Below are 26,884 nucleotides of genomic sequence, written 5' to 3' on the forward strand. Positions count from 1 at the left end.
AATCCACCGTTCTCTCTATTTTTATTTATTTATTTATTTATTTATTTATTTTTTTTTTTTTTTTCCTGTTCTGGAAGGTTGTTCAAACGAAATGGTGGATTTTTTCTTTTGGCTTTGGAGCAAACGAGTAAGTGAAAATAATATTTGCTTTGATCTCCCATTCACCGCTGTCGAAGTTTACCCTGCAAACGTTAACTTCCGCGTTCCAAAACCCGGAGTGTGAAAAAGGTCTATTAGATCGAATTTACGTTAGTTTTGAATGGTGTGACTGACTTTGAATCAACACGACTGCAATGAGCAAAAAGATGCCGAGTCAACGTCGGATATCAGTGTCGTTTCTACGCTGCGAGAGACATCGATTCTACGTTGATTCTATGTCAGTTTTGCTATCTGGGAAGTGATTGACAGCTTCAGTGATTATAAAGGGTGTCCTTTGCTCGCTTTCTGTATATAATATAATCACAATTTGAATCACAGTTGTTTATCATGCTGCTAAGAGGAACAATGTGAGGTTGACTGTTTAGTCACTCTCTTGATTTACTGATGCATAGAACAGCAATTAACTAATTCAGGAACACTTCTTAGCTTGTTTGGGATGTGTAGCTACATAAATAATACAGCATTCAATAAATTTATAGTGATTACAATATCAAGAGAAATAATCTTCAGTTATGATTTTAGTCATAATTATGCATCCCGCAAACAACTCATAAGAATACCTGTCACCCCCCCCCCCCCCCCCCCCCCGCTTACAACTCCCACAGTGTAACAAGCTTATTGGGTCCTGAGTCGACCTTGAATAAAGTAATGGCCTCTACACGTCAGTTATAACCATAAATCACTAATGATTACTTTGTGTTGTTAGACCAAAGTTCTTGCACTTCCATCCATACGATGAGCAAGACAGTGCTTGTCGAAGCATGCACGATGACACAGTGGCAGAAGTACTTGCAAATTACCACTGCCTTTTTGAACTGTTGCCTTCTGGCCGATGCTACAGAGCTCTGAGCACTATCAGGCACAGGAACAGTTTTTTTCCCTCAGGCTATCCATCTCATGAACAATTAAAACTGCCCCATTGAGCAATAATTATGAGCAATTCACAGTTTAGTCTTATATTTATCCAACACATCCTACCTTTTTTGCCATTACATTCCCTTGCACTGTATATAACAGATTTGTATTTGCACTACGTGTGTGTGTGTGTGTATGTATGTATGTATGTATGTATGTGTATGTATGTGTGTGTATATATATATATATATATATATATATATACACATGTATTACTGTATTTGCTATGAATTGTGGGAACATTGTGGGAACATTATTTACAGTAATATCTACAATAAGATACTGTGTTTTTTAAGGTAGACTACTGTTATTGCATTTCCTATGAATTCTGGGAACATGATTATGCAGTAAATGCTACAGGATATCATGTATACAATTGTTATATTTTCATTTATTTATTAAAGAAGAAAAAAGCCAACTGTTGCACAAGTTTTGAAATAAAATTTTGGTACTTCATAAGTCAATAACACTTAAAGCAATAGTCAACTGTAATAAATACAGCCTTTTTAACGAATTATTTACACCATGTAGACTCTGACATTTTATTATATAATGTACACATCTAGTAGTTTAAAACTGTTGGCTTTCAAAAACACACACGATTAGACAACGACATCGGCGTAGTGCAGTGCGTGTGATGTCATTTCTTCATCAGCAGCGGACATCTTGGGACTTTTCACGCGATAACCGCTCATTTTCGCGCTCACCTCATGCGCGCTACGATTACCAGAGGAAGACCTCAAAGAGTGAAAGTGAGACTTGAGTGTAGCCAGTAATTTATGCTTCAGTTAAAACGTGAAATCCTGTTACATCCAATAATTCTTTTACCAGTCATCAAGATCTTTCATTGTATAACTATTATTTTTATTTTGTGATGTTGCAAAAGGGATAATCTAGATTATCTGTCCAATTTTATGATACTGAATTTGCTTGGTGAGTCCAAAGTCACAGATTTACGATTAGCTGGGTGTGACCGGGCTTCCATATTACTATTACATTTTGTATAACTGTTCGGTATAAAATAATTTTAGATTGTTGTTAGTAGTCATGTAAACTTTTAAACATTGCAATTAAATTAATAAAATTAAATTGTGTAGGTTTTATGCAATTCAAAAGTGGTTCACTTGACTGCCAAGCCATTAGCTAATTAGCACGTGTTTGTTCGATGAAGATGCTGTAATTAAGTTTTTTTTTTAATGTTATAGTTTTGTTAATATTACTTGTAAGGGTGCATGGTATTCATATTTGAAATTTAGTTGTTCATTAGAAAGTACATTGGAAATTGCCGTGCACATGCTTTATTGCTGTGCATGTATTAGCTTGTGAAGTTTTGATTTTTGCAGTTGAACATGTTTATCTGTCAATTCTGTAATAATGAGAGCAGCACAATCCTGAGTTTTGTGCAGCATGTGAAATTGCATAGAAATGTGCCTAATTCACGATTTAGATGTGGTGTGCCTGAATGCCCACATGTTTTCACTAAGTTTTCTTCATTGAAATCCCACATATACAGACATCACAGGGAACATCACAGATCTGCTAAAGAGTATCAGGCACAGATGTGTGATAAAACATTTAAATGCCATGCAGACTTTTGTGAAGTTCAGTGTGGGACCCTAACACAGTTTTTGTCTCATTTGAAGAGCCATATTCAGTCAGGTCTGGAGATCCGGTGCCCATTTGGTTGCAACAGGACATTTAAGGTGAGATCTACATTCTCATCACATGTATCACAGACACATAAAATGTGCTCTGTAAACCATTTGATAGAGCCTGCTATGGCCAAGGAAACTCCAGTTTCTGATTTTTAACCCTCTTCTATCTGAAACTGCAGGCTAAATTGCTATTACCTGAGTCTACCATTCAAGTATTGTTGAAGAATTTCAAAATATCCATGACATTGGGCAGTCTTATTTTCTTAGCAAACTGAGAGAAAAGCTTGCTTTGCTTGAATTACCAGAGGTGAGGATTAATGGTGTGATTGATCAGTTGTCTTGGGAGGATTTGCTGACAGCTTGTAATAGTGGTGTTCTAAATACAGCACAGAGGAGAAAGACTGCTTTCAAGCAAGATTTCCACTATGTTGAGCCAGTCCCTATTTTTCTAGGAGTTAGTGAAAGAAATGGGAAAGAGTGCTTTGCTCAGTATGTCCCAGTTAAGCAGACCATCAGTGCTCCATTTCAGTGCCAGTCTGTGAGGGATCAATATGAACAGATGCACTCACAAACAGCTGAAAATTGTCTGTTTCGGGATGTAAAGGATGGTAAGAATTTATTACCCAGAGCTATAAAACAGTTTGGACCACTCATTTGCTTATGGACTATGCGGTTTGAGAGCAAACATACCTATTTCAAGCAATGTGCTAGAAAATTGCACAACTTCAGAAACTTATGTGCAACACTTGCAGAAAGGCATCAGCTTCTCCAAGCCTATTTAAGTGCTGGAAACCTCTTTCAGCTTTCTGTGCAAGTTGAGAAAGGCTCTGAATTTTATTCTGATGATTATAATGAAGCGATCAAGGAATCAGTTGATCATTTTGATTTTCAGCCAGGCAATACATTAGTAGCTACTGAAATCATTTTGAAAGGAACAAAGTACAGGAAAGGCATGGTTGTTCTTTTGGCCAGTAATGATGAGGGTTTGGAGGTTGGCAGAATTAAACTAATTCTTGTTCACCAGAATTCAATGGTCTACTTTGTGTCTGAGAAACGGCATACTGTGCAGTTGGTGGATTTGGGCGTATACTGCATAACAGATGAGGACCCAAGATATGTCTGTGTACTTCAAGAGGAGCTATTAGATTATTACCCTCTCCAGGAGTACAAAACACGTGGTTTGTCTGTGATTGTGTTACACCACTCTTTTCCATCTTTTTAAGGTATGTCCAATTTAGAGGAGATAAAACTCGCCATCTGCTCTTCGGTACCTAGTCTCTCTGATGAAACACTTCAAAAATTGATCCATGGGCTTACTGCTATTGGTATTGAAACAAAAGCTGACCTCCACTATGTGAATGAAAAAGATCTCATGGAATACCTCAGGCCTATCCAATGTCTCAAACTACTAAATGCATTGAAAAATGAAGGTATTTTAATTGCTCTTCAAGTAGACAGAAAAACTACTACTAGTTACTAACGTCCATTTGAAAAATATTGTTAAATGTTCCATGTTCAAACTTCACTTTTTTTTCTTTTTTTTTTTGGTTATTTGTGTTAGAACAAGCCAGCTGCTCGACTCCCCAACGCTCATTACATTAAGTTCTTTCTGATACATCAAGCCCAGGATCAGAGAGTTCTTCAAGTTCTACACCATCTCGTTCTTCTGCTTGCTCTTCAGCATCTTGTGCCTGGGCTGAAACATTTAAAGTGCCTTGGGAAGTCATGCCTTCTGGAATTAAATTGGCCGTTGCAAATAAAAAAAAGACTATCACCAGCTGATCGAAGGCAGCTAGTAAGGATGTTAGTGGATAATATGTGAAAACATGAAGTCAACCCATCAAAGGCATAGTGTCAGGTTGTAGTGCAGAACATTGTTAAACAGTACCCGGAAAACTTTGCTGATGTTCTGGCTGATGGAACAAAAATAGGTAGTGGGTATGCCTCTTTGCTCTTGCAAGTTAAAACCCGTGTTGAACATGTAAACGGAAACAGCACATTAGCTCGTCGGAGAAAAGAACGACTAGGATCATTGTGTAGAACCATAAGCCAGAGCTCAAGAAGGCCGGCTGATCAATATGGTTGTGTCAGTTAGCAGCCAGAGGAGCTTCCTGCAGGAGAAAATGACACTCTAGAAGAGAAGCGCAAGCAAATGGTACTGCTACATTCTACTGAAGGAATGTCTTGAGCCAATAGAGAAGAACTTCACAATTTGATGGTCACATATTACCGTCAGCGCCGTGATGTAAACGCCACTCCACCTCCGCCACTCTCTGAACTAAAGAACTCATGGCCTTACCAGTTTTGTCTCAAGGGGATCTTTTTACATTTCCATTTGCTTACTGACATCTCACTGCTCCAAAAAATCATGGAGAGCATTGAAGGGAAAGGGAAGAGGATTCTAAGATTTTTTCAAGAAAAGCCAACAAACAATGAGGTGCATGCTGTTCTGTCAAAGAACCAAGAGGGAAATTCTCTGGTCCTGTGCATCCTGCAACTCTTAATGGTCCATTTTAAAGAGAGAACAGAATCCCTTCTAATTGAAGCTGATGTAAGTAATATCATTTTGATTTTTAATGTCTTAAAGTTTGAACTGTAATTCAAAATTATTTATTTTATTTTATTTTTTTAGGTAGCAGCAACTGCAGCCGACATGGAAAGAGATGAATTACCGGATTCACCTGCACTGATCATCCAAGGTAATTTGCTTTACTTTGTGTCTCTCAGTGTCTCCATTATACACACTATTCATTGCTTTCTAGCTCTGCACATGCATACCTTTTGTCCCGCACTGTTTTTTTTTTTTTTGTTTTTTTTCTCTCTCTCACTTTTATGATCCGTTTTAAAACTAAATTTTTTGCCACCTCTGTTCCTGTATTCTATTTCACAGTTCTATTCTCACTCATATATTCCTTTCATAGTTAGCTCTCTCTGTGACCCGGTTTTTTGTTAATGTCTCTGAACCATTCTCTCTCTCCTTAGTAACTGAAATCCTTATTAGTAACCGTAATCTTCATTATCTTTTATAGTATTATAGTATCAGTGTCTTTATTAGTTAACATGAGCTACCCATGAACCATATTTTACAACACTACAACACTAATCTATGCCTTTCCATATTTTTTATAGGTGAATCCATGACCCAAATCAAGTGGATGTTGTCAGTCAAAAGGGAAGTTGTTCTGGGCCCGTTTTCAGAGGCATTTGTTGAGGGCCTGGCAGCATTGTTTGTGACCTATTACAACTTAAACCTTGCTTATCAGGATGAAGCTGCATGCACACTGGAATTTATTCAGAGGTATGTCAGAGCATAAACTCTTACTCAAAATTTATTGTAGACATCCAAATTTTCTTGACTTTTTCAGGTTTTCAGGTTAGGATGGTTGATCAGGATTAGATATTTTATGGAAAAGTTTTCAAACAAACAAGAAAAAATTGCTAACTGCACACTGAATTGAGTACAGACTAAGAAAAGTCTAGCAAAAATATTTTATTCACTGCATGGTGCAAAAAAGTGCAAGGTGCATGTGGATTAAAAACTAGACAAGCACAAGCAGACGTTTCAGCAATTTGCTTTCCTCAGTGCTCACATTCCAGCAAACATTCACTCTTTTCTTTGTAGACTAATTAAGGATAATCACCTGGATTGAATTAGCAAGAGTAGAACACCAAGAGAGTATAGCAGTTAACAAGTATAGCACAAAACATTACAAATATACAACTGCAGCAAATAATCTATTACAAATATGCAAATAATTCAAATACTATAAACAATGCAAAACCATATAAAAAAACGATAAAAAAATAATAAAATAAAAACATTATTAGAAAAAATAATAACAAAAATAAATAAAATAAAATAAATCAATGAAATAAGATAATTAAAAAGAATAATAATTAAAGAATAATAATAATTGTAATAATTAAAAACAATAAATGTATTCATCTCTGTCCCAAATTTTTTGGAGCGTGTTGCAGCCATCAAAATTTTTTTATTTACAAAATACAATTAAGTTGGTCAGTGAAAATATTGGAAATATTTTCTTAGTACTTTTTTCAGTTAAAGTTGAAAGAGAATTAACATCACAGATTCTTGATTTTATTGCATTTTACAAAATGTCCCAACTTTTCTGGAAATGTGGTTGTATTCCAATTCAGTACAACTCTCCCCAAAGCAATATCTTATGGAGCAATTAAATGACCTCCTTAATCATGGCGGGCTCCCTTTAGACAATGCACTAGATGCAGTGGATAGCAGTGCGCAATGGTTTACATTTTCTATAGCCAAATGTTTAGAAATGCACTTTTAAAAATGTTAAACACAAGGATGGAAACCCAGCATAGAGCTCAGTCTGTAGGCAATAGGCATTGCTAAATTCTGCACATAATCTGTATAAAAATGACATAATCTGTACATTTGTTTATTGTAAACATGGAAGGCTAAATATTTTCATATTTACATTTCTGATGAAGTTAAATATGACCCTAACTCTTCATTAAATGAAATGAAATGTTAATGAAATGTGATTTTAAAATGACACTTAGCTTTGTCTGACAAATGTTGTATTTTATTGTTTGAGTATATGTTATTTTTTGATAATTGGATGTTGTGGGTGTTTTTCACAGAGGAATTGTGGGCATAAACCCGGAAACTGGATCAAAAGTTGCTGCTGGAAAGCGAGACAAGAAAATGCATGGAATGAACCCACATGTATGCACACTGCTACGAAAGCTAATGGACTTTGAATGGCTTGCCATAGTTTATATAGTATAGTTAAATAGTTTATTTAAGTCACACTGTAGGGATGTGTTCCCTTTATGGTTGATAATGAAATGCTGCTGTTCTCAGTGGTTCTTGTTGCGGAAGGAAGTAGTTTTCTTTCTTTTTTTCCAAGTATTTCCAAGGCTAAACCTTTCATTTATTGTGCAGTCTCCATTATTGTTTCTCCAAATATGTTTTGGAAAACCTGTTATTTTGAAGGTTTTATTGTTCACATTATACATTAAATTGACAAAAAGGGAAAGACTACTGAAATTTACAGCAAAAGTAGGTTTACACTATATCACAGCAGTGAAAAATCTCAACTGTAGTTAATTTAGTGAATTGGATTTCACAACAAAAATTTACTATAAAATGTATGTATAGCAGTACATGTAAGTTCACAGTTGCTCTTGTAATTTCACTCACATTCATAAACATTATTTCTACTGTAATTTTACAGTGCATATATATACAGCAGTGTGCCGTGTTTTTACAGTACAATTGTAGTTAATGATTTACAGTACTCTTGTAAATTTACAGTCTTACTGGCAACCAAAATTGTAATTTTGCAGTGTGTGTGTGTGTGTGTGTGTGTGTGTGTATGTATGTATATATATATATATATATATATATATATATATATGTCTTATTGTGTATTCTATATATACTTTATTTTCTATCCAATTTTATTCTTATACTATTTCTATTTTTTTTTTCTATTTTTAATTATTATTATCTCTGTCTTGTTGCTGTATTGTATTGTGCACTGAAAGCTCCTGTCACCAAGACAAATTCCTTGTATGTGTAGGCATACCCAGCAATAAAGCTGGTTCTGATTCTAAAAAATTCTCTGTAATGGTGAAGATGCCACACCAACTAGTGGGTGAAATAATTATCACATTTAGTGCACTGGTAATACACTGCGGTCTTGACTAAGACCATAAGCCGAGACCCGGATCCGAACCAAGACACTGAGTAACAAGATCCAGACCAAGACCACAAGATCAAGACTCCAACTCAACTAAAAAGATTTATTCTATCAAACACTTCATTCATTGTAAAACTACTCGTGTTATCTACAGGTTGGAATGTCCACAATGTAAGGTTTTCTATATTGCTAAAACAAGATATTAGCAAGACCGTCTGGCTGAACATAAATATGCCATTAGGAGGGGTAATGAAGAGTATCCTATGCCTAAACATTTTAAATCAATGCACAACTGTAATTCTTCTATTATTAAAATACAAGGTATTGACCATATACGTACATCAATCAGGAAAGGTAATAGAGAACAAAAACTTAATTAAAGAGAGACTTTTTGGATATACAAGTTAAATGCTATGGAATATCCTGGATTGAATAAGGATTTGGATTTTAGTACTTTTCAATATATATATATATATATATATATATATATATATATATATATATATATATATATATATTGTTTGTGTGTGTGTTTTATGTGGTTGTATTTCTGTCCTTTTTTTAAGTTCATTATTTGTAATATTCCCTCTGAGTATGAAAACAAGTAACAATAGCGAATGCGTAACACTATTATTATATATTACTCTCAACTGTGTGAAGTTTGTTTGTTACTCTCCTCGAGGAAGGCTCACGCCGAAACACTTAGGAGAGCTGTTTTACATTTGTATTAAGCCGTGTAATAATAAAGGCTTTTTAATTAATAAGAGTGCCATTATCCAGCTTGTTTTTTTTTTTTTTTTTGGACTATTATGAACCCTTGACCATAGAGCACTTTTATACTCAACCCTGGAAGCACTCTCTATTGTTGGAAATTGTTTATGGACAAATATACTATAAATATACTTACATATCAAATAGACATCTGAGTTATGTACATGTGCTATCAGGCCAGAATTATCGTGAGTCTGTAAAATATTAAGACATGAGAGAGTACATTCCTGCAAACAGCAGTAGTTTGCAAGATTGCTTAAATTTATTTAAAGGGGTCATGAAATGGAGAATCAAATTTTCCTTGATATTTAGACATATAAGAGGTAACTGTACTATAAAAACATACTGTAAATTTCAGAACTCAAAACTTCCTCCTCAGTCTAAAAATAGCATTTATAGTTTCCACCATGCGGAAAGGTCTCGAAGCAATTCTCTTTCATTTAGCTGCTGCCTGTGATGCTTTTAGCACAAACATGTCATGGACTGTTCTTTTGCCCATCTGTGCTTTTTTTAATTGTTGGTGTATGTAAACATAGGACGTCTTTGACCATAGATGTCTTTGACGATGGACGTCTTTGAAGGTTTCATTGTGTTTCCTCCGATGTGCGCCTCAGTGTGCGGTCAGTATGTATATGCATAATTTCACCATTCTTTGGACTATGTATGTGCGTTTTTTTCGGCTCATGTCAGCATTGATTGCTTGTGAACAGACAAAATACGATTCAAGCTTTGCAAAGGAACTGTTATTGAAAGAGGGGCAGTTAAAAACACTGCAAAAAACGAAAGTAAACCATTTAATTCATTAATATTTCAAATGTCATGACTGATAGTTTATGGTGCTGAGTGTTAACAGTTGTGCTTGAGATGAACAGTTTAATATATTCAGATGCAATGTGTTGGATGTGCGTTATGTGTAAATGTGCAATTTTGTTTTATAATGTTCTTCCATTGAGTTTGCTGAATTTGAGAGGTTGCATGATGTTAGTCAATCAGAACAGCGGGCATTTACCTTGAAGTTTTAAGGAGGTGCTTAGGCCAAAACCGAGCGTTTCAGACAGAGGGCCAAAACAGGGTGGAAAATGGTTATATATTACTAAATTGTTTTGCAAAAAAAAAAAAAAAACTTTCATAACATTATCAGTGGAACTCAAGGAAGATAATAAAATGATAAAAAATAGCACTTCATGAACACTTTAAAAAGCAACGTTCTTTCTACCAGCGATAAATATATACGTACCTAAAAAAGTGTTTATAAATATAATAATTTTTTTAGCGAGCCAAACCGACGTGTGAGACATATGTTCACCTTTTTCTATCCACTGGACTGTTTTCTAATCTGCCTGCAACCATTCAGGTGTCCAAGTCATGTTTATTTGTTCTCTAGATATTTTAAAACGTGGTTTTGTTGTTTTTGTTGTTATATTTGCGCTTTGTTTATCAGAGCCTCTTGGTTAAATTGTCAAATGCTTTATTGGCAGTGTGTTGGTTGGGATTATTGAATAAAAACAAATATCCAAGAGATATAAAGTGTGCTCCTTTACTCTTTCTTACAATGTCATGATTTTTCTAATAATAATTTGTAAAACTGTATTTATTTGAAAAACAATGTATTAAAAATGCATAATCTTATTGAAGCATTGAAGTCTGTCCCAAATGCACACTTTTATAATTCATGCACCCTCGTGGACTTGATGACTAGCGCTTCATCTGTCTGCACCGGCTTAAAGGAATATTCCGGGTTTAATACAAGTTAGCTCAATCGACAGCGTTTGTGGCGTACTGTTGATTACCACAAAAACTAATTTTGTCTTGTCCCTCGTTTTCATTTAAAAAGCAATAATCGGGTTACATTGAGGCACTTACAATGGAAGTGGATGGGGCCAAACCGTAAATGTTTACATACTGGCTGATTCAAAGGTATAGCCACAAGACATAAACAATGTGTGTGTTAACATTAGTAGTTGGTAAAATTGCTTACTAACTATTTTTGTTACAGGGGTGAGCAATATGACCAAAATTCTATGTCATGATATGAGTAATTTTCAGAGGTGGAAAGTAACGATTACAACTACTCTCGTTACAGTACTTGAGTACATTTTTCATACACATAAATTTTGCAATTATAAATAAATAATAGTACTTTTACTTGAGTTGATTAAAAATTAAGTATTCAACTTCGCTACAGTTATTTTTCACTACAATTACAAAGTACCAAAAAATACATAATATTTCAGAATTTTTGGGAAGAAGAAAGTTATAAGAGCTAAATCTGTTTATAAACTAAAATGCGCTGTGCGCGGCACGAGGGAAGCCTGCAGGGAACAGCATCATGGGCACAGCAGTTTGCATAAACTGCCACCAGTGTCCTCTCTTCTCTAGCTTCCCCAAGACTTTCTGCCTATCACAATACAAGAATTGTAATACTGTGATTTTCTGCGTATTTCATTTTATTCTGGAAAGGAGCTGTTCATTCAGGTACGAGAGAACCTTATGAAAACGTTTAACTACTGATCAAACTTCACTTGTTTTTAAGGGAGGCAATGTTTTAACTGCATCAAACATTAACACAATGTAGTTTGACATACACTGGCGGCCAAAAGTTTGGAATAATGCACAGCTTTTGCTCTTACGGAAAGAAATTGGTACTTTTATTCACCAAAATGGCATTTAACTGGTCACAATGTATAGTCAGGACATTAATAACGTGAAAAATTACTATTACAATTTGAAAAAAAAAAAATTCAGAACTTCTTAAACTACTTCAAAGAGTTCTCATCAAAAAATCCTCCACGTGCAGCAATGACAGCTTTGCAGATCCATGGCATTCTAGCTGTCAGTTTGTCCAGATACTCAGGTGACATTTCACCCCACACTTCCTGTAGCACTTGCCATAGATGTGGCTGTCTTGTCGTGCACTTCTCACGCACGTTACAGTCTAGCTGAACCCACAAAAGCTCAATGGGGTTAAGATCCATAACACTCTTTTCAAATTATCTTTTGTCCAATGTCTGAGTTTCTTTGTCCTTTCTAATCTTTTCTTTTTGTTTTTCTGTTTCAAAAGTGCCTTTTCTTTGTAATTCTTCCCATAAGGCCAGCACCCCTGAGTCTACACAGGAAACTGGTGTTGAGCAGGTATTGCATACTGTGGCAACTCAAAAACAAACACAAAGACAATGTTAAGCTTCATTTAACGAACCAAATACCTTTCAGCTGTGTTTGATATAACGGCAAGAGATTTTCTAGTACCAAATCAACAATTTAGCATGATTACTCAAGGATAAGGTGTTGGAGTGATGGCTGCTGGAAATGGGGCCTGTCTAGATATGATAAAAAATTACTTTTTTCAAATAGTGATGGTGCTGTTTTTTACATCAGTAATGTCCTGACTACACTTTGTGATCAGTTGAATGTCACTTTGATGAATTAATGTAGGCTACCAATTTCCTTTCGAAACAGCAAAATCTGCACATTATTCCAAACTTTTGGCCGCCAGTGTATATGTGGGGATATCTTGTTTACTTGCTACTGTCTAAAACAAACTGTTAAATACCTTAGAAAGATACAATGCAAGCAGTGTCGGAAATTAACGGGGACTCGGGGCAAAAATGCCAACAAAGTTGACAAAAATATCCCCGAAATTCAAAATATGGGGGCAAAAAATGGCCACGCAACGAGTTCCTGTGTTTTATCAATAATATCTGATATAGTTACAATTACATAAATTGCGATCTTCTTTTGACCTTTCACTGAACATTATTTTTTCTCCGCCATAAGGTTCCTCGCACCATTGCACGCTCAGATGGACTCTCCGCTTCTATCAATCTGCATCAGTTCGGTATTGTACTCCCGCATTAAATTCCGTAACCGTTCGCCCCTCTTGTTTAAACGAAACTGTCCTAGCGGGTAACACTCACTCACAGTGCTGTACTGCACTTCCCTGCCCTGTGCTGCTGTTTATCTGTCTGAAAAGCCTCACCCGCTAGATGCCAAACGTGCACAAGGGATGGATGTTGGCTATATAAAGGTATGAGAAATCACAAACCATAATGTAACCAAATGCTACAGTTTACTTAATAATAATATCTCAATATGTCAAATAACCATAATGTTAATCAAGACTTTATTATTACAACTGTAATACAATAATAAATATACAGAACAACCACTTTTAGTGTTTGAATCAAACGTTATCTCTCACTAAATACTGTGTGAAATGTTTATTTTTGCCTATTTTATTCAGCTGGCATGTAGGAGTTGATAACAGTTTGCTTAATAATCTCATTCCATATCTGGATAATTGCTGCAATATCATAGAGGATAAAAAATAAAATATATTTTTTCAAAACAGTAATGCGTGGAATAGCCTTCATCTCTCTAAAACAATAGACTTTGGGAGAAAATAGAATTTCAGGAGAAATGTGTTTCTTTTTGCCTATTTTTAATACCAAAATTTGACTTGCAAGTGTAAAGCAACTTGTAAGAACTCAATACCTCAGCAAATGGGGAAAAACCCCACTGTATCGTGATTTCTGCATGGTAGCACAACCATTTTCAATTGTTCTAATAAAGAACATTTTCTTGAGTACCAAATTAGCCTTATCACCTTGAAAGCTGTTGAAGCGCGATATGGAAACTAAGACCAGTAAATAGAAAAACACGATTTGTTGGATGGATATCAAACTAAGTGATAGAGCTGCGCGATCACCCGAATGTGATAATCATCAGTATTATCGATACTTTGTTTTTCATCGTAAACAGAGTCTCTCTCACACAGTGGATATTGTGTTAAGGTTGCACTAATGAACGTGCGAAGGCGCGTTTATTCAAAATAAGGTTGGATAAACTGGTGAACGGCTTCTCCACGTGTTCGCTGTGACAATGTTTTTGTAAATGTTTTTTATTTCTATTTACACTATTTACTCAAGCCTGTACACATTTTTATATTTTCTTTAAAGTAAAGTTGAGAAAAGGGGTATTTGCATTGTTTCGTCGATAATGTGGATGAAGTTAAACGGATTTTCAGAGCAACTCATTCAGGTTGACAACGAGCTTGAAGTAGTAGCTAAAGTTTAATATGAGCCCTAGCCCATAGACTCTTTCAGGTTTTGAATCACGGGGCATTTAACTTCTGCCGAAATAACAATTTATGGTTCCAAGGATGTTCTGGGAACGTTAGGTTTTGGTTCTCAGAACGTTCCCAGAACATAACTTTAAGGTACGTTTTTGGTTTTCCAGGAAAGTTTTTTTTACGGAAATAGAACGTTTGTTTTAGGATGTATATGATGTTCCCCTAACGTTCCCTTACCTCTTTTTTAGAACCTTTCTGCAACGATGCTGCAACCTCACCAAACAGACAACACCGATAGATTAATATTTTATTATCTAATGAATTACAATTATTACTTAATCATTGAAATAATCACAAACAATCATAAACACATTTATGAAGACTAATATGTGGGTTATTCTTAAATGTTAGCTAAAATATTCGCCCATAAAAGCTGAGGGTAAATCAAATGTTGACATTATTCATAAAGGAAAACTTGATTGTTGTTCTTCAATTTATTATTGAGTTTTTTTAACGAATGAAGCAAGGGTTGTAATGCCAGTGTTACATTTTCTTAAAAGATTACTTTTCTAAGATGGTGTCATAGCTTTACAAAACATACACCACTGATCAGACTAAAATCAATAATTCATTCCATTTTTTTTTTAAATAAAAATTATTTCACGTGAACATCAAACAATGTAACACCAATGACATTTAATTAACCATATGAACGTTTTAAAAAATGTAAATTAATAACTTTTTCAACATTGTAAGAAAATCACAATATGCACATTTGAGCAGCCTCTTCTTTCCACAACTTTTTTAAAAAACAAATTTATAGGAGCTTTCAACATTGATAACACCAATGACAAGAAATCAAGGGAAAGGCATTCTTTTTTAATTACTTAAATTTCTTGTTTTGTTTAGCTTTTCTGCACACTTTTAGGCCATGCACTAATGCTTGACCTGAGGAAATAAAATGAGTAAAAAATATATAGATAAATAACTGTAAATGCCATAGAAGTGGTGTACCAGGTGAAGAGCACAAGGTTTTTTTTTCTTCAGTATAACAATATAGTCAAAACTTTTTATATTATTTAATAAAAGGTTATGTAATACATTTATGCCTTTTAAATAGGGTTTCTTGAGTATATGAAATCTTTGTTCATGACTGAAATGTTAAGGGACATGTTTGTCACCATATTTTGATAATGACCCATATCCTTTCTGCAACCCTGCTGTACGTCAATACCACATTGAAAACTGAGACTTGATTTTACATTTCCTAAAACACTGTTTACTCTCAACACCGGACATACAGGTGCATCTCAATAAATTAGAATGTCGTGGAAAAGTTCATTTATTTCAGTAATTCAACTCAAATTGTGAAACTCGTGTATTAAATAAATTCAATGCACACAGACTGAAGTAGTTTAAGTCTTTGGTTCTTTTAATTGTGATGATTTTGGCTCACATTTAACAAACACCCACCAATTCACTATCTCAAAAAATTAGAATATGGTGACATGCCAATCAGCTAATCAACTCAAAACACCTGCAAAGGTTTCCTGAGCCTTCAAAATGGTCTCTCAGTTTGGTTCACTAGGCTACACAATCATGGGGAAGACTGCTGATCTGACAGTTGTCCAGAAGACAATCATTGACACCCTTCACAAGGAGGGTAAGCCACAAACATTCATTGCCAGAGAAGCTGGCTGTTCACAGAGTGCTGTATCCAAGCATGTTAACAGAAAGTTGAGTGGAAGGAAAAAGTGTGGAAGAAAAAGATGCACAACCAACCAAGAGAACCGCAGCCTTATGATTGTCAAGCTACTTGACTAAGTTCTATTATAGATTCTCGGTTTGCCGTTTAGCCCCAGTCAGTTAAGTTCTGTTTTACAGATTCTCGGTCCTACCCTTAGTATTCCCGTTTAATTCTACTTGGCAAAGTTCTATTATAGATTCTTGGTTTGCCGTTTAGACTTTTACATACTTAACTAATGGGTTACTTCTGAAGTAGCTTAATTAAGCCAACTCTGACCATAGATTTGTAGTTAATAAGAAATATACTAGAAAACAGTCCTTCAGAATGAATCATAATAACAATTTATTTACCAGGTAATAGTAATACATTCAAACAATCCAATTAAATAATAAATCAAACTCAAAGCTATCAGTGAACCAAGTATAATAATAATTAAAGTTGCATTCCATTCAAACATTTACCAAACATATGAAATACAAATTGCAGTTACCTGGTAGAGAAAAAACTACACACAATGTTTATTGTGTGGATCTTCTGGCTACAGAGAGACTTTGATAAATATAAACTACGTGCAGCGGTACAGCATGGGGGATCTGGCTTACAGATTCCCTGAGCTCCTCTGCCATCCTTCCTTAAGTACCAAATGAATCTATTGTTGTTTCAGATGTGTATGTTTGATGTTATTTAGGATTTGGTTTACAATTTAGGGAGTTGTAAGTCAACCTTTGATTGAGTAGGTTGTTTGATGTTTACAAAGAATGCACCTAATCTGCATACAGCATCTGGTCTCTGTGTGAGACTGGGAGGGGCATGCCCCGGACAGAATACAGTATTTTACTAAGTTCTTAAATCTTACTTGCGATTTGACTTTGTTGAAAGGGAATGAGACCATTTTACCAGTTGCACTGTTACCTCTTGAATGATACCAAACATGTATGATCAAAAAACCTTTTACATTACAGAACAGGATAAGTCATAACTTAGTTTTTAGTGTCTTTAAAGTGACCTGAGGTGAGAGAGAGAGCAGATTTGAGTGTGATTTGCGTTTTAGGGTCCCCAGTCAGTGGGGTGTGTTTTCTCAGGTGGAGATGCTCCTCTGTGTGAGAGTTTTATGACGTTGGTTATCGCAGAGTTCTTTGACTTTCCCGGAAGTGATGCAGACAATTTTGTGACAGTCTTACAGTAGTATACTAAATATTTATAAAATTAGTAAACTAAGTGTGTGTGTATGATTATATACAATGTTTATCAGTTTATTTATTTCAATATATTTTTTAATATGGGGAAAAAGTGTAAAATATTGTTATATTGGGTCTTATGATCTTGACAATTATGCCATGTTACGCCAATTAAAGACATTAAATTAGTAGTCTGTGTAACCCCTCCCCCATCCCAAATGCCCACCTATGATATCCCCCAGCCCACCCTAGCATAGCTGTCAGAAGCCGGGCCTGATGATGACATGACAGTGATGCTGAAGTCTTAAGCCCAAAGTATATTTTGGTTTTGAGTGAACACTTAGAATCTGCATACAGTGTGATGCTAGCCTTTCAAAGTATACTTCATTTGATTTTGTTGCATACACAGGCAGTTGGCACATGCACGTTACGACTGCTATAAGAGACTGGACTATTTATCTTCAAGAATTTAGACCCATAAAGGTGTCTTTATTCAGACTGCATTTATACAAATTCAGGTATCTCCTAGGGATGGGCATTTCTCTCTGTTCTTCCCTCAGGTTATCGTAGTGACTGGCTGAACCGTATATTTTCAAACCGAGGTTGGCTTGACTGGAGATGCCATAACCTTCACGTTTTTTAATACACCGTGTTAAGTTAAAATAGTTTGAAGACCCTGCATTCTGTTTCAGTCAGCTGCCCTCTGTCTAGATGTTTAAAGAAAGACTTCGCCTGGTGTGTGCTAGGCATACCACTTATTTTCTTTTTGATCCAATACCAATAATTTCAAGTCCAATATTGTCGATACCGATACCAATACCGATACTTCTAATAAACTGATATTTGTTTAAATCTTTTTTTTACAATTTCTTGGGATAAAATGGGTCATTTCAAATATTATTTTTAGTCATAATTCAAGTCATTTGTATTTAAATTTTTTTTTTACATTTGTGAGCCTTAACAGAATATTATTAGACTTCTGTTTTCTTTACCCTTACAAAAATTAACCATGGTTTCACTACAGTAACTATAGTTTATCCTTGGAATTTATTAAACCATAGTTACCACACAATTAACCATGGTTACTACTACGATATTACTGTAGTAAACCATGGTTTCAGCCAAAAAAAACAAGGTTACTACAATATTACATTAGTAAAACCATGGTTAACTATTTTTTTTAATTAACAACAATTACACAAAAAATAATTTTAAGAAATGCACCTTTAGATATTGTTGTTATTTTAGCGTGAATTTACTCCAGAAGCTGTTTCTCTGATTTTCTATCATTACCTCAAGGCACTGATCCTTCTTGTTTGAACGAGTCTTGTGACGGCGCATCACTTGTCTGCTTGTGTCTTTCAGCATGCATGTTAAGATGAGCAGAAGAAGAAATGGTTCCCATCCTGCACAAGTATTTGCTAATATTGCCTAATCCTTTTTATTTCACTTTGAAGCTTATGATTATTGTTCATGTTCATGGTTACCAAATAATAATATCCCTAGTTTAAAAAAATATTTTTTAGAATCAGTATTTTTGTGAGAGGATCGATATTTTTGATACAACATCAATATCGGAAGTATAGATACTTTAGGATCGATCCACCCATCCCTAGTGTGTGCACACTTCTCCAGCGCTGTCTGTGCACTGTCACATGCCTGGTGTGCGTGTGCTTCTGTGGAGAAAGTCACGGTGCTCTTTGTTCCTGTGAAGATTCATGATGCATTCCATTTAACTCGTAGAGTCTGAATTTTCACCTTTCTACTGGGAAAAGTGCAATGGAATGACACTTTATATCGGACTTATAACTTGGAAACTTGTGTAGAAAAGCTTCAATTCCCATTTTGCTGAGATGCAGGTGTGTGACGTAAAGCAAAGATGTTTTTACATTTACAGAGTAAATGACAAACATTCACTTTTATTTAATATTATCCATTAATGAGTTCTTACATTAAATGATAATAAAAATAGTTTAGCAAACAATTGCAGAAACAGGTGTTCAAAACGTGGTTAATTATATGTAAAGAGGAGGCGAGAAGCAGCTTTCCTGGTTCAGGTAAGTGTTTTATTCTCCTTACTGCACCAAATACACTCTTTCAGGGCTTTCCCAATGTTCATTAATTCACTCTTAAAGTAAACAAAGTATTTTACAAAAATAAACTCTCAGCTATGCTATGATAAACTTCCTGACTTCACAATAGGGTCTCTGGTGCCCAGGCTCTCTCTCCCGTCTACTTGCGGTCTGGCTCTATTTATGCCGCTCTCCCCGTGCTCACTGAAATTAGAGACAGGTGTTAGACATAATTTAGCTCAGGTGTAAGCACCCTTACCGCTTTCTCTCTCCGGAGAGATGCTTGACCACGCCCGACTCAGGCCGGGGCGGCATCCGGCCTGCCTACCACTCCCCCCCATTCCTGGAAAGGAAGTCGGCGACAGCCATCTGCGCCCCCGGACTGTGGACCACCTTGAACTTAAACGGCTGAAGAGCCAGATACCAATGGGTGATCCGGGCGTTAGTATCTTTCATGCGGTGGAGCCACTGGAGTGAGGTGTGATCCGAGCAGAGGGTGAAGGCCCGCCCCAGCAGGTAGTATCGGAGAGTGAGGACCGCCCACTTAATGGCGAGACATTCCTTTTCCATGGTGCTGTACTTAGATTCCCTTAATGAGAGCTTATGGCTAATGTACAGCACCGGGCGCTCCTCCCCCTCCACCACCTGCGAGAGTACGGCCCCCAGCCCCCTGTCTGAAGCATCTGTAAAACAAAAGGGAGAGAGAAGTCAGGTGAATGTAAAAGCGGCCCCCCGCAAAGTGCGGCTTTAACTTGCGTGAACGCCCGTTGACACTGCTCCGTCCACCGGACAGGATCTGGAGCTCCCTTTTTAGTGAGATCAGTCAGCGGGCTGGTGACGTCTGAATAATTAGGCACGAACCTTCTATAATAGCCAGCCAGCCCCAGGAACTGTCTCACCCCCTTTTTGGTCTTGGGTCTCGGGCAGGTTGCAATTGCCGCTGTCTTGTCAATTTGGGGACGCACCTGCCCGTGGCCCAAGTGGAACCCCAGATACCATACCTTCACCTGTCCAATCGTGCACTTCTTCGGATTCGCTGTGAGTCCCGCTCGGCGAAGCGATCACAGAACCGCCCTCAGATGTTTCATGTGCCGCTGCCAATCATTGCTATAAATAATGATGTTGTCTAAATAGGCAGCGGCGTAAGCTGAATGCGGTCTGAGGATTCGGTCCATGAGACGCTGAAACGTAGCCGGGGCTCCAAACAAACCGAACGGAAGTGTCACAAATTGGTGTAATCCAAATGGTGTGGAGAAGGCAGTTTTCTCACGGGAAATTGGTGTCAAGGGGATCTGCCAATAACCCTTCGTCAAATCCAATGTCGAATAAAAACGAGCAGTGCCCAACCGATCGAGCAACTCATCAACACGAGGATTGGATACGCATCAAATTTAGACACCGCGTTGACTTTTCTATAATCCACACAGAATCGCACAGACCTGTCGCTCTTAGGCACTAGAACAACAGGGCTGGACCAATCACTGTGGGATTCTTCTATTACCCCCATATCAAGCATCGCATCCAATTCTTCCCGAACGATTTTCTTCTTGTGTTCGGGTAATCGATAGGGGCGGCTACGTACCACGACCCCCGGCTCGGTCTCGATGTGGTGATGGATGAGGTTTGTACGTCCTGGTAGAGGGGAGAACACATCTGCAAACTCCTGTTGCAACCTAGCAACCTCTGCGAGTTGGCTCGGTGAGAGGTGGTCTCCGCAAATGACCAGGGTGAACTGATTATGTTTTGAACTCACCTCCTGTCCGAGCGCCGCCTTCTCGGGAACTACCATAGCCAACGTCACGGGGACCACCTCCCTCCACAATTTCAGGAGATTCAGGTGGTATATTTGACGTGCGTCCCCTCTATCGGTTCGTTTAACCTCATAATCGAGATCTCCCACTCGTCGTGTGACCTCAAAGGGTCCTTGCCACTTGGCGAGTAATTTAGAGCTCGATGTGGGAAGCAATACAAGCACTTTATCTCCTGGTGCAAATTCCCTTAGCTGAGTTCCCCTGTCACACAGTCGGCATTGTCGTTCTTGAGCTTGGAGCAAATTCTCCTGTGTTAGTTGCCCCAGTTAGTTGTGTGGAGTTTTGCTCTAAGATCAAGAACATACTGAATTTCATTTTTACTGTTTGAAGGTCCTTCCTCCCAGGCCTCTCGCAATACATCAAGCACGCCGCGTGGGCGTCGCCCATACAGCAGCTCGAATGGGGAGAAGCCAGTGGAGGCTTGCGGGACCTCTCGTATTGCAAATAACAGGGGGTCGAGCCATTTATCCCAATTTCTAGAATCATCGTGCACGAACTTACGAATCATGTTTTCGAGGGTTTTATTAAATCGTTCCACCAGGCCATCCGTTTGAGGATGGTATACACTGGTGCGAATCGATTTAATATTTAATAACTCGTACAGTTCGCGTAGTGTTCGGGACATAAATGTTGTGCCTTGATCGGTGAGGATTTCTTTCAGAATCCCCACCCGGGAGATTATTTTGAAGAGTGCCTCCACTGTGCACTGTGTGCTGAGATGTTGCGAAGAGGCACTGCTTCCGGATATCGCGTTGCATAGTCCACTAGGACCAATACAAAGCGATGTCCGTGTGCTGACCGTTCTAATGACCCGACGAGGTCCATTCCAATTCTCTCAAAGGGGACTTCGATCAAAGGGAGAGGGTGCAATGGCGCTTTTGGGGTGGCCGGTGGGTTAACCAGTTGGCATTCGCGGCAAGCCGCACACCACCTGCGGACATCGCCGCCAATGCCCGGCCAATAGAAACGGGCTATTAGATGGTTCAATGTTTTCCTTTCTCTTAGGTGACCCGCCATGGGATTATAATGAGCCGCCTGGAATACCATTTCCCGACGGCTCCTTGGAATCAAAAGTTGGGTTGTATCCTCTTTGGTCCGAGTGTCCTGTGTCACTCGATACAACCGCTCATTTATAATTGCAAAATAGGGGTATGAAAGGGCGATGTCCGGCTGGAGTTGTTGACCATCGATAACTCTCACTTGGTCAAAGGCGTGTTTGAGGGTTTCGTCTCGTGGCTGCTCCAAAGGGAAATCCCCCTCAGGGAATTCCCTGAGAAGGGGAGGGGCTGTAGCCTCTCCCCCTCTCTCGTCATTATGACGTGGAGCTGTCGAGGACGGCCCCGGCTCCGCCTCCCCTGCCAGAGCATCGCACATTGCACATCTCCCTAACTTTATACAGGACCCATCCGCGCAAATTCCCTTTAATAAAGCTCTAAAGTCAGGACAATCAGTCCCCAAAATCAGCGGATGAGTGAGGCGGGAACTAACCGCGGCCTCCACTCTATGCTTTTTCCCCCAGAATTTAATCGTCAGGGTCACCACCGGATACTTGTGAATATCCCCGTGTACACATTTCACCTTCACCGTTTTAGTTGTGACCAATGCCTCGGGTTGAACCAAGCGTTGGTGGATAGTGGTTTGATTACACCCAGTGTCCACCAACGCTTGGTGAGTACCCCCCTTGACACTTACCGGTATCCGGTACGCTCCGGCCCGGTCGGGGGCAGCCTGTGGGAGGTCAGAGACCCGCACCACCGTCCCCAGCTCCATCAGAGGGCACTGATCTCGGAAGTGGCCCGGGTCTCCGCACCTCTGGCAGGCTGGCGCAGGCGCTACGCCCGCACTTGCATAGCGCCTGGGCCAGCCTGATGGGGAGAGCAGCGGGGCATTGGAACAGAGGAAGGTGTCGCCTCCCACACCCGGGGAACTGGTCTCAGTGGCTGAAGTCCTCCTCGTCCGCGTGGGGCAGGAACGGGACCAGGAGAGAGAGCAGAACGAGAGGAGATAGGGGAGGGGAATGAGACAGGGGGAAGAGAGAGAGAGAGAGGAGGGCTCTTCCGCCCTCGGGATCGCCGCCATGTGGTCCTCCGCAAGCCGGATAGCTTCCTCCAGTGACGCCGGGCGGTGGCACTGGACCCACTCCGCCGTCCCTTTTGGCAGTTGATGTGTTAATTGCTCCAGTACCACCTGGTCGATGATTGCGTCAACACCGCGGTCCCCCGCTAGCAACCATCTTCGGCAGGCGTCGCGGAGCCGTTGGGCGAAGGCAAACGGGCGGTCGGAGTTCTCCAACTTCAGGCTCCGGAAGAGCTGACGACTTTCTTCTGGACTCCGACCAACCCGTTGCAGGATGGCTTTTTTTAAGTCTCCGTAGGCCAGGAGGCTCATCGCTGGTAGTTGTTGAGCCGCAAGCTGGGCTTCCCCGGACAGTAGAGGAATGAGCTCGACCAGTGAGCGGCCAGCCCCAGATCTCAGCAGTGCGTTCAAAGAGATCCAGGAACGCCTCTGGGTCGTCCGCCGCCCCCATCTTTTGTTACGCAGGCAAGGGTAACGGCGTGTGGGTGTCCGGGGTCGCGGCTGGGGATGCCTCCTGGCTGAGAAGGCTCCAGATCGCCTGTCGGTCCTCTGCTTGAGCGTGCATGAGCTCCACAAACCGGCGGTCTTGATCTTGCTGAAGCTCAAGCAGGGATTTCTGGTGGCTCCGATGTAGGCCAGCGAGGGCCTGGAGGATCTCCGCCAACTGGGAGGACTCTATGGGGCGACTTCCATCCATTTTTAACCAAACTTCAGTTCCCGAGTTTGGCACCAGTGTAAAGAGGAGGCGAGAAGCAGCTTTCCTGGTTCAGGTAAGTGTTTTATTCTCCTTACTGCAGCAAATACACTCTTTCAGGACTTTCTCAATGTTCATTAATTCACTCTTAAAGTAAACAAAGTATTTTACAAAAATAACTCTCAGCTATGCTATGATAAACTTCCTGACTTCACAATAGGGTCTCTGGTGCCCAGGCTCTCTCTCCCATCTACTTGCGGTCTGGCTCTATTTATGCCGCTCTCCCCGTGCTCACTGACATTAGAGACAGGTGTTAGACATAATTTAGCTCAGGTGTAAGCGCCCTTACCGCTTTCTCTCTCCGGAGAGATGCTTGACCATGCCCCCGCTGCCACATTATACACTTTTGATTATTGATTATCTCTACCCTCTCCTCGCTGGGCATCACAGGAACTGTGCTTGACTGGTTTAACTCTTGTCTTTCAGGTAGGTCCTTCAAGGTAGCCTGGAGAGGTGAGGTATCCAAGCCTCATCAGCTACTTACTGGGGTACCTCAGGGATCAGTGCTTGGGCCACTTCTCTTCTCTATATAAACAACATCACTGGGATCCATCATTCAGGTACATGGTTTCTCTTACAACTGCTGACACGCAACTCTACTTGTCTTTCCAGCCCAATGGCACCACAGTGACTGCTCAAATTTCTGCCTGCCTGGCAGACATCTTGGCCTGGATGAAGGAGCACCACCTGCAACTCAACCCAGCCAAGACTGAACTCCTTGTCTTTCCAGCCAACCCTGCTGTTGAACACAACATCACCGTGCAGCTGGGTGCAACTACAGTAACACCTTCCAAATCGGTCAGAAATCTAGGGGTAACCATCGACAACAGACTAAATTTCACAGACCACATCTCAAAGACCGCAAGATCATGTAGATTTACACTCTACAATATCAGGAAGATAAGACCCTTCCTCTCTGAACATGCCACACAACTGCTTGTCCAGTCACTTGTCATAACTAGACTGGACTACTGTAACTCTCTCATTGCAGGCCTCCCTGCATGTGCAATTAGATCCCCCCTGCAAATGATCCAGAATGCAGCAGCACGTCTGGTCTTTAATGAACCAAAGAGAGCACATGTTACACCACTCCTTGTCTCTCTCCACTGGCTGCCGGTTGATGCATGTATCAAATTCAAGGCTCTGATGCTGGCATACAGAACAGTCACTGGGTCTGCTCCAGCATTTATGCAGAGCTACGCGCCCACTAGAAGCTTGCAGTCGACTAAGGAACATCGCCTTGTTGTACCAACACAAAGAGGCACCAAAACACTTTCCCGGACTTTCAGCTTCATCATACCACATTGGTGGAACGACCTTCCCAACTCTATCCATGAAGCTGACTCACTCTCTGTCTTCAAAAAATGACTAAAACCACATCTTTTCCATGAGCACTTAACCAGTCATTAAAAAAAAAAAAAAAAAACATTTCTGTTGCACTTATTCTCTTTTGATTACTATTCTGATGCTAGAGAAACTTTGTAATACGGCACTTTTCATACCACTGTCTCCTTAAGATGATTCGCTTATGTTTTCTTCTTTTGTAAGTCACTTTGGATAAAAGCATCTGCCAAATGAATAAATGTAAATGTAAATGTAAATCGAAACATGTAGAACAAATGCTAGCATTGCAGAATAGTTTATCACGTTTATTACTAAGGATGAGTACACATGCCCATCCCTAGTAAAACGCACACACTCTTGATGTGCACATCCACTGTAGTTGATTTCACATTCGTCACCTGTTGCTTAGCAGTGATTACATCTTCTAGCACTTCTGTGTGACAGCAACGGCTCAACTGTGAGTGTTGCTACATCATGGAGCCACTAATTAGTGCGAATAATTTCAGGCGCTTGTGCATACTGCGCATTCAGAGCAGTGATCGACTGGCCATTTTAAGCACTTTTCCCAGTGGGCCGGTCGAGTAATGGGCCGGTTAATCGCCCCATTCTTATTTATTAAAGCTAGGGTGTGTAATCCATAGAGGCTAGCAGTTAGCAAGCTAGCTTTGAAAGTACAGAGCCCGCCCTTGCTTCAGAGGTGTCTCCAAAGCCACGCCTCATATATCACACATGAACACACACAGAAACGTTTTTTCGATGCAGAAGTTTCTAACACGGTCTTTCTTTTCTTGTTTCCTTTTACTGGTGGTTCAGGAGTAGCTGCGGTTCAGCTTCCATTCTCGCGCTTGCTCTGCACAGTGTCAAGGAACCCGCACCGATGACGTACAGGTTGTGTCATCACCGTCATTCCATGCAGTATGTGGGCCAGAAGAATGTGGAAGATGTGGGCCACAACTGGGCCAGATGTTGTTTGCTATCTGGGGTGTGATTTTCTTCGTGAACAAGTTGTGCGGCGGTATGCAAATACAGATTGACAGACAGGAGGAACATCCTATCATTGCAATGATTGGTCGATCATTTTTTAGTCCTGTCCCTTCCACAGAATATATGATCCTCCCACGCAATGCATCTACTGGCCACAGAGGGAGCGAGAGCCGAGCGGGACTGACCCTCCCGCGTAATGAGTAGCATGATCCTGCAAAACCGGACGCTGCATTTTCAGGACCGCAGTCCTAGGACCGCATTTCTAGGACCCTAGCTTTTTGTGACAGCGCCACCTACTGAATTAGAGGACCAGTGACTGCACTTTTTTCTGGCAACATAGAAGATGGACAACAATCAGATTGTGAATACCAAATGTGAATAAAATTTTATTTGTTTAACATTAAAAACAATTGTGATGCATTGAATTGGACAGCAAAGTTAACGTAGCCAAAGTGACCGAGAGTTGCTAACTATAGTCTTCAATGCACTATATAGAAACCATCATATATTAGCTTCTAATGCTGTAAAACGAACTGTCAGCATATTCGTTTAATGAAACTGTAGTGCGACTGGCAAGCCCCAACTATGTGTGGACTTAATGACTATGATAATAAATTCTAGCCAGCACATTAAACTTAAAAATATGATAAAAGCATGTTG

At 39.4% G+C, this 26,884-nt stretch overlaps 1 protein-coding gene across 1 annotated transcript; it reads left to right on the forward strand.

Moving 5' to 3' along the window:
* The first annotated feature begins 2,514 nt into the window (after positions 1-2,514).
* LOC127446059 (uncharacterized) lies at positions 2,515-8,847 on the forward strand. Its single transcript, XM_051706697.1, has 6 exons — positions 2,515-2,777; positions 3,953-4,159; positions 4,291-5,280; positions 5,362-5,428; positions 5,859-6,027; positions 7,356-8,847. The coding sequence occupies exons 3-6, from the start codon at positions 4,945-4,947 to the stop codon at positions 7,501-7,503; spliced, it is 720 nt and encodes a 239-aa protein (XP_051562657.1). The 5' UTR covers positions 2,515-2,777; positions 3,953-4,159; positions 4,291-4,944; the 3' UTR covers positions 7,504-8,847.
* The last annotated feature ends 18,037 nt before the right edge of the window (positions 8,848-26,884 follow it).

The sequence above is a fragment of the Myxocyprinus asiaticus genome, chromosome 9 (assembly GCF_019703515.2).
Source record: "Myxocyprinus asiaticus isolate MX2 ecotype Aquarium Trade chromosome 9, UBuf_Myxa_2, whole genome shotgun sequence".
Classification (NCBI taxonomy): domain Eukaryota; kingdom Metazoa; phylum Chordata; class Actinopteri; order Cypriniformes; family Catostomidae; genus Myxocyprinus; species Myxocyprinus asiaticus.

Coding starts and splice junctions, on each gene's coding strand:
- LOC127446059 (XM_051706697.1), top strand. CDS start 4,945: ATGGTCACATATTACCGTCAGCGCCGTGATGTAAACGCCACTCCACCT. Junction 5,281..5,361: donor CCCTTCTAATTGAAGCTGAT/GTAAGTAATATC, acceptor TTATTTTTTTAG/GTAGCAGCAACTGCAGCCGA. Junction 5,429..5,858: donor ACCTGCACTGATCATCCAAG/GTAATTTGCTTT, acceptor TATTTTTTATAG/GTGAATCCATGACCCAAATC.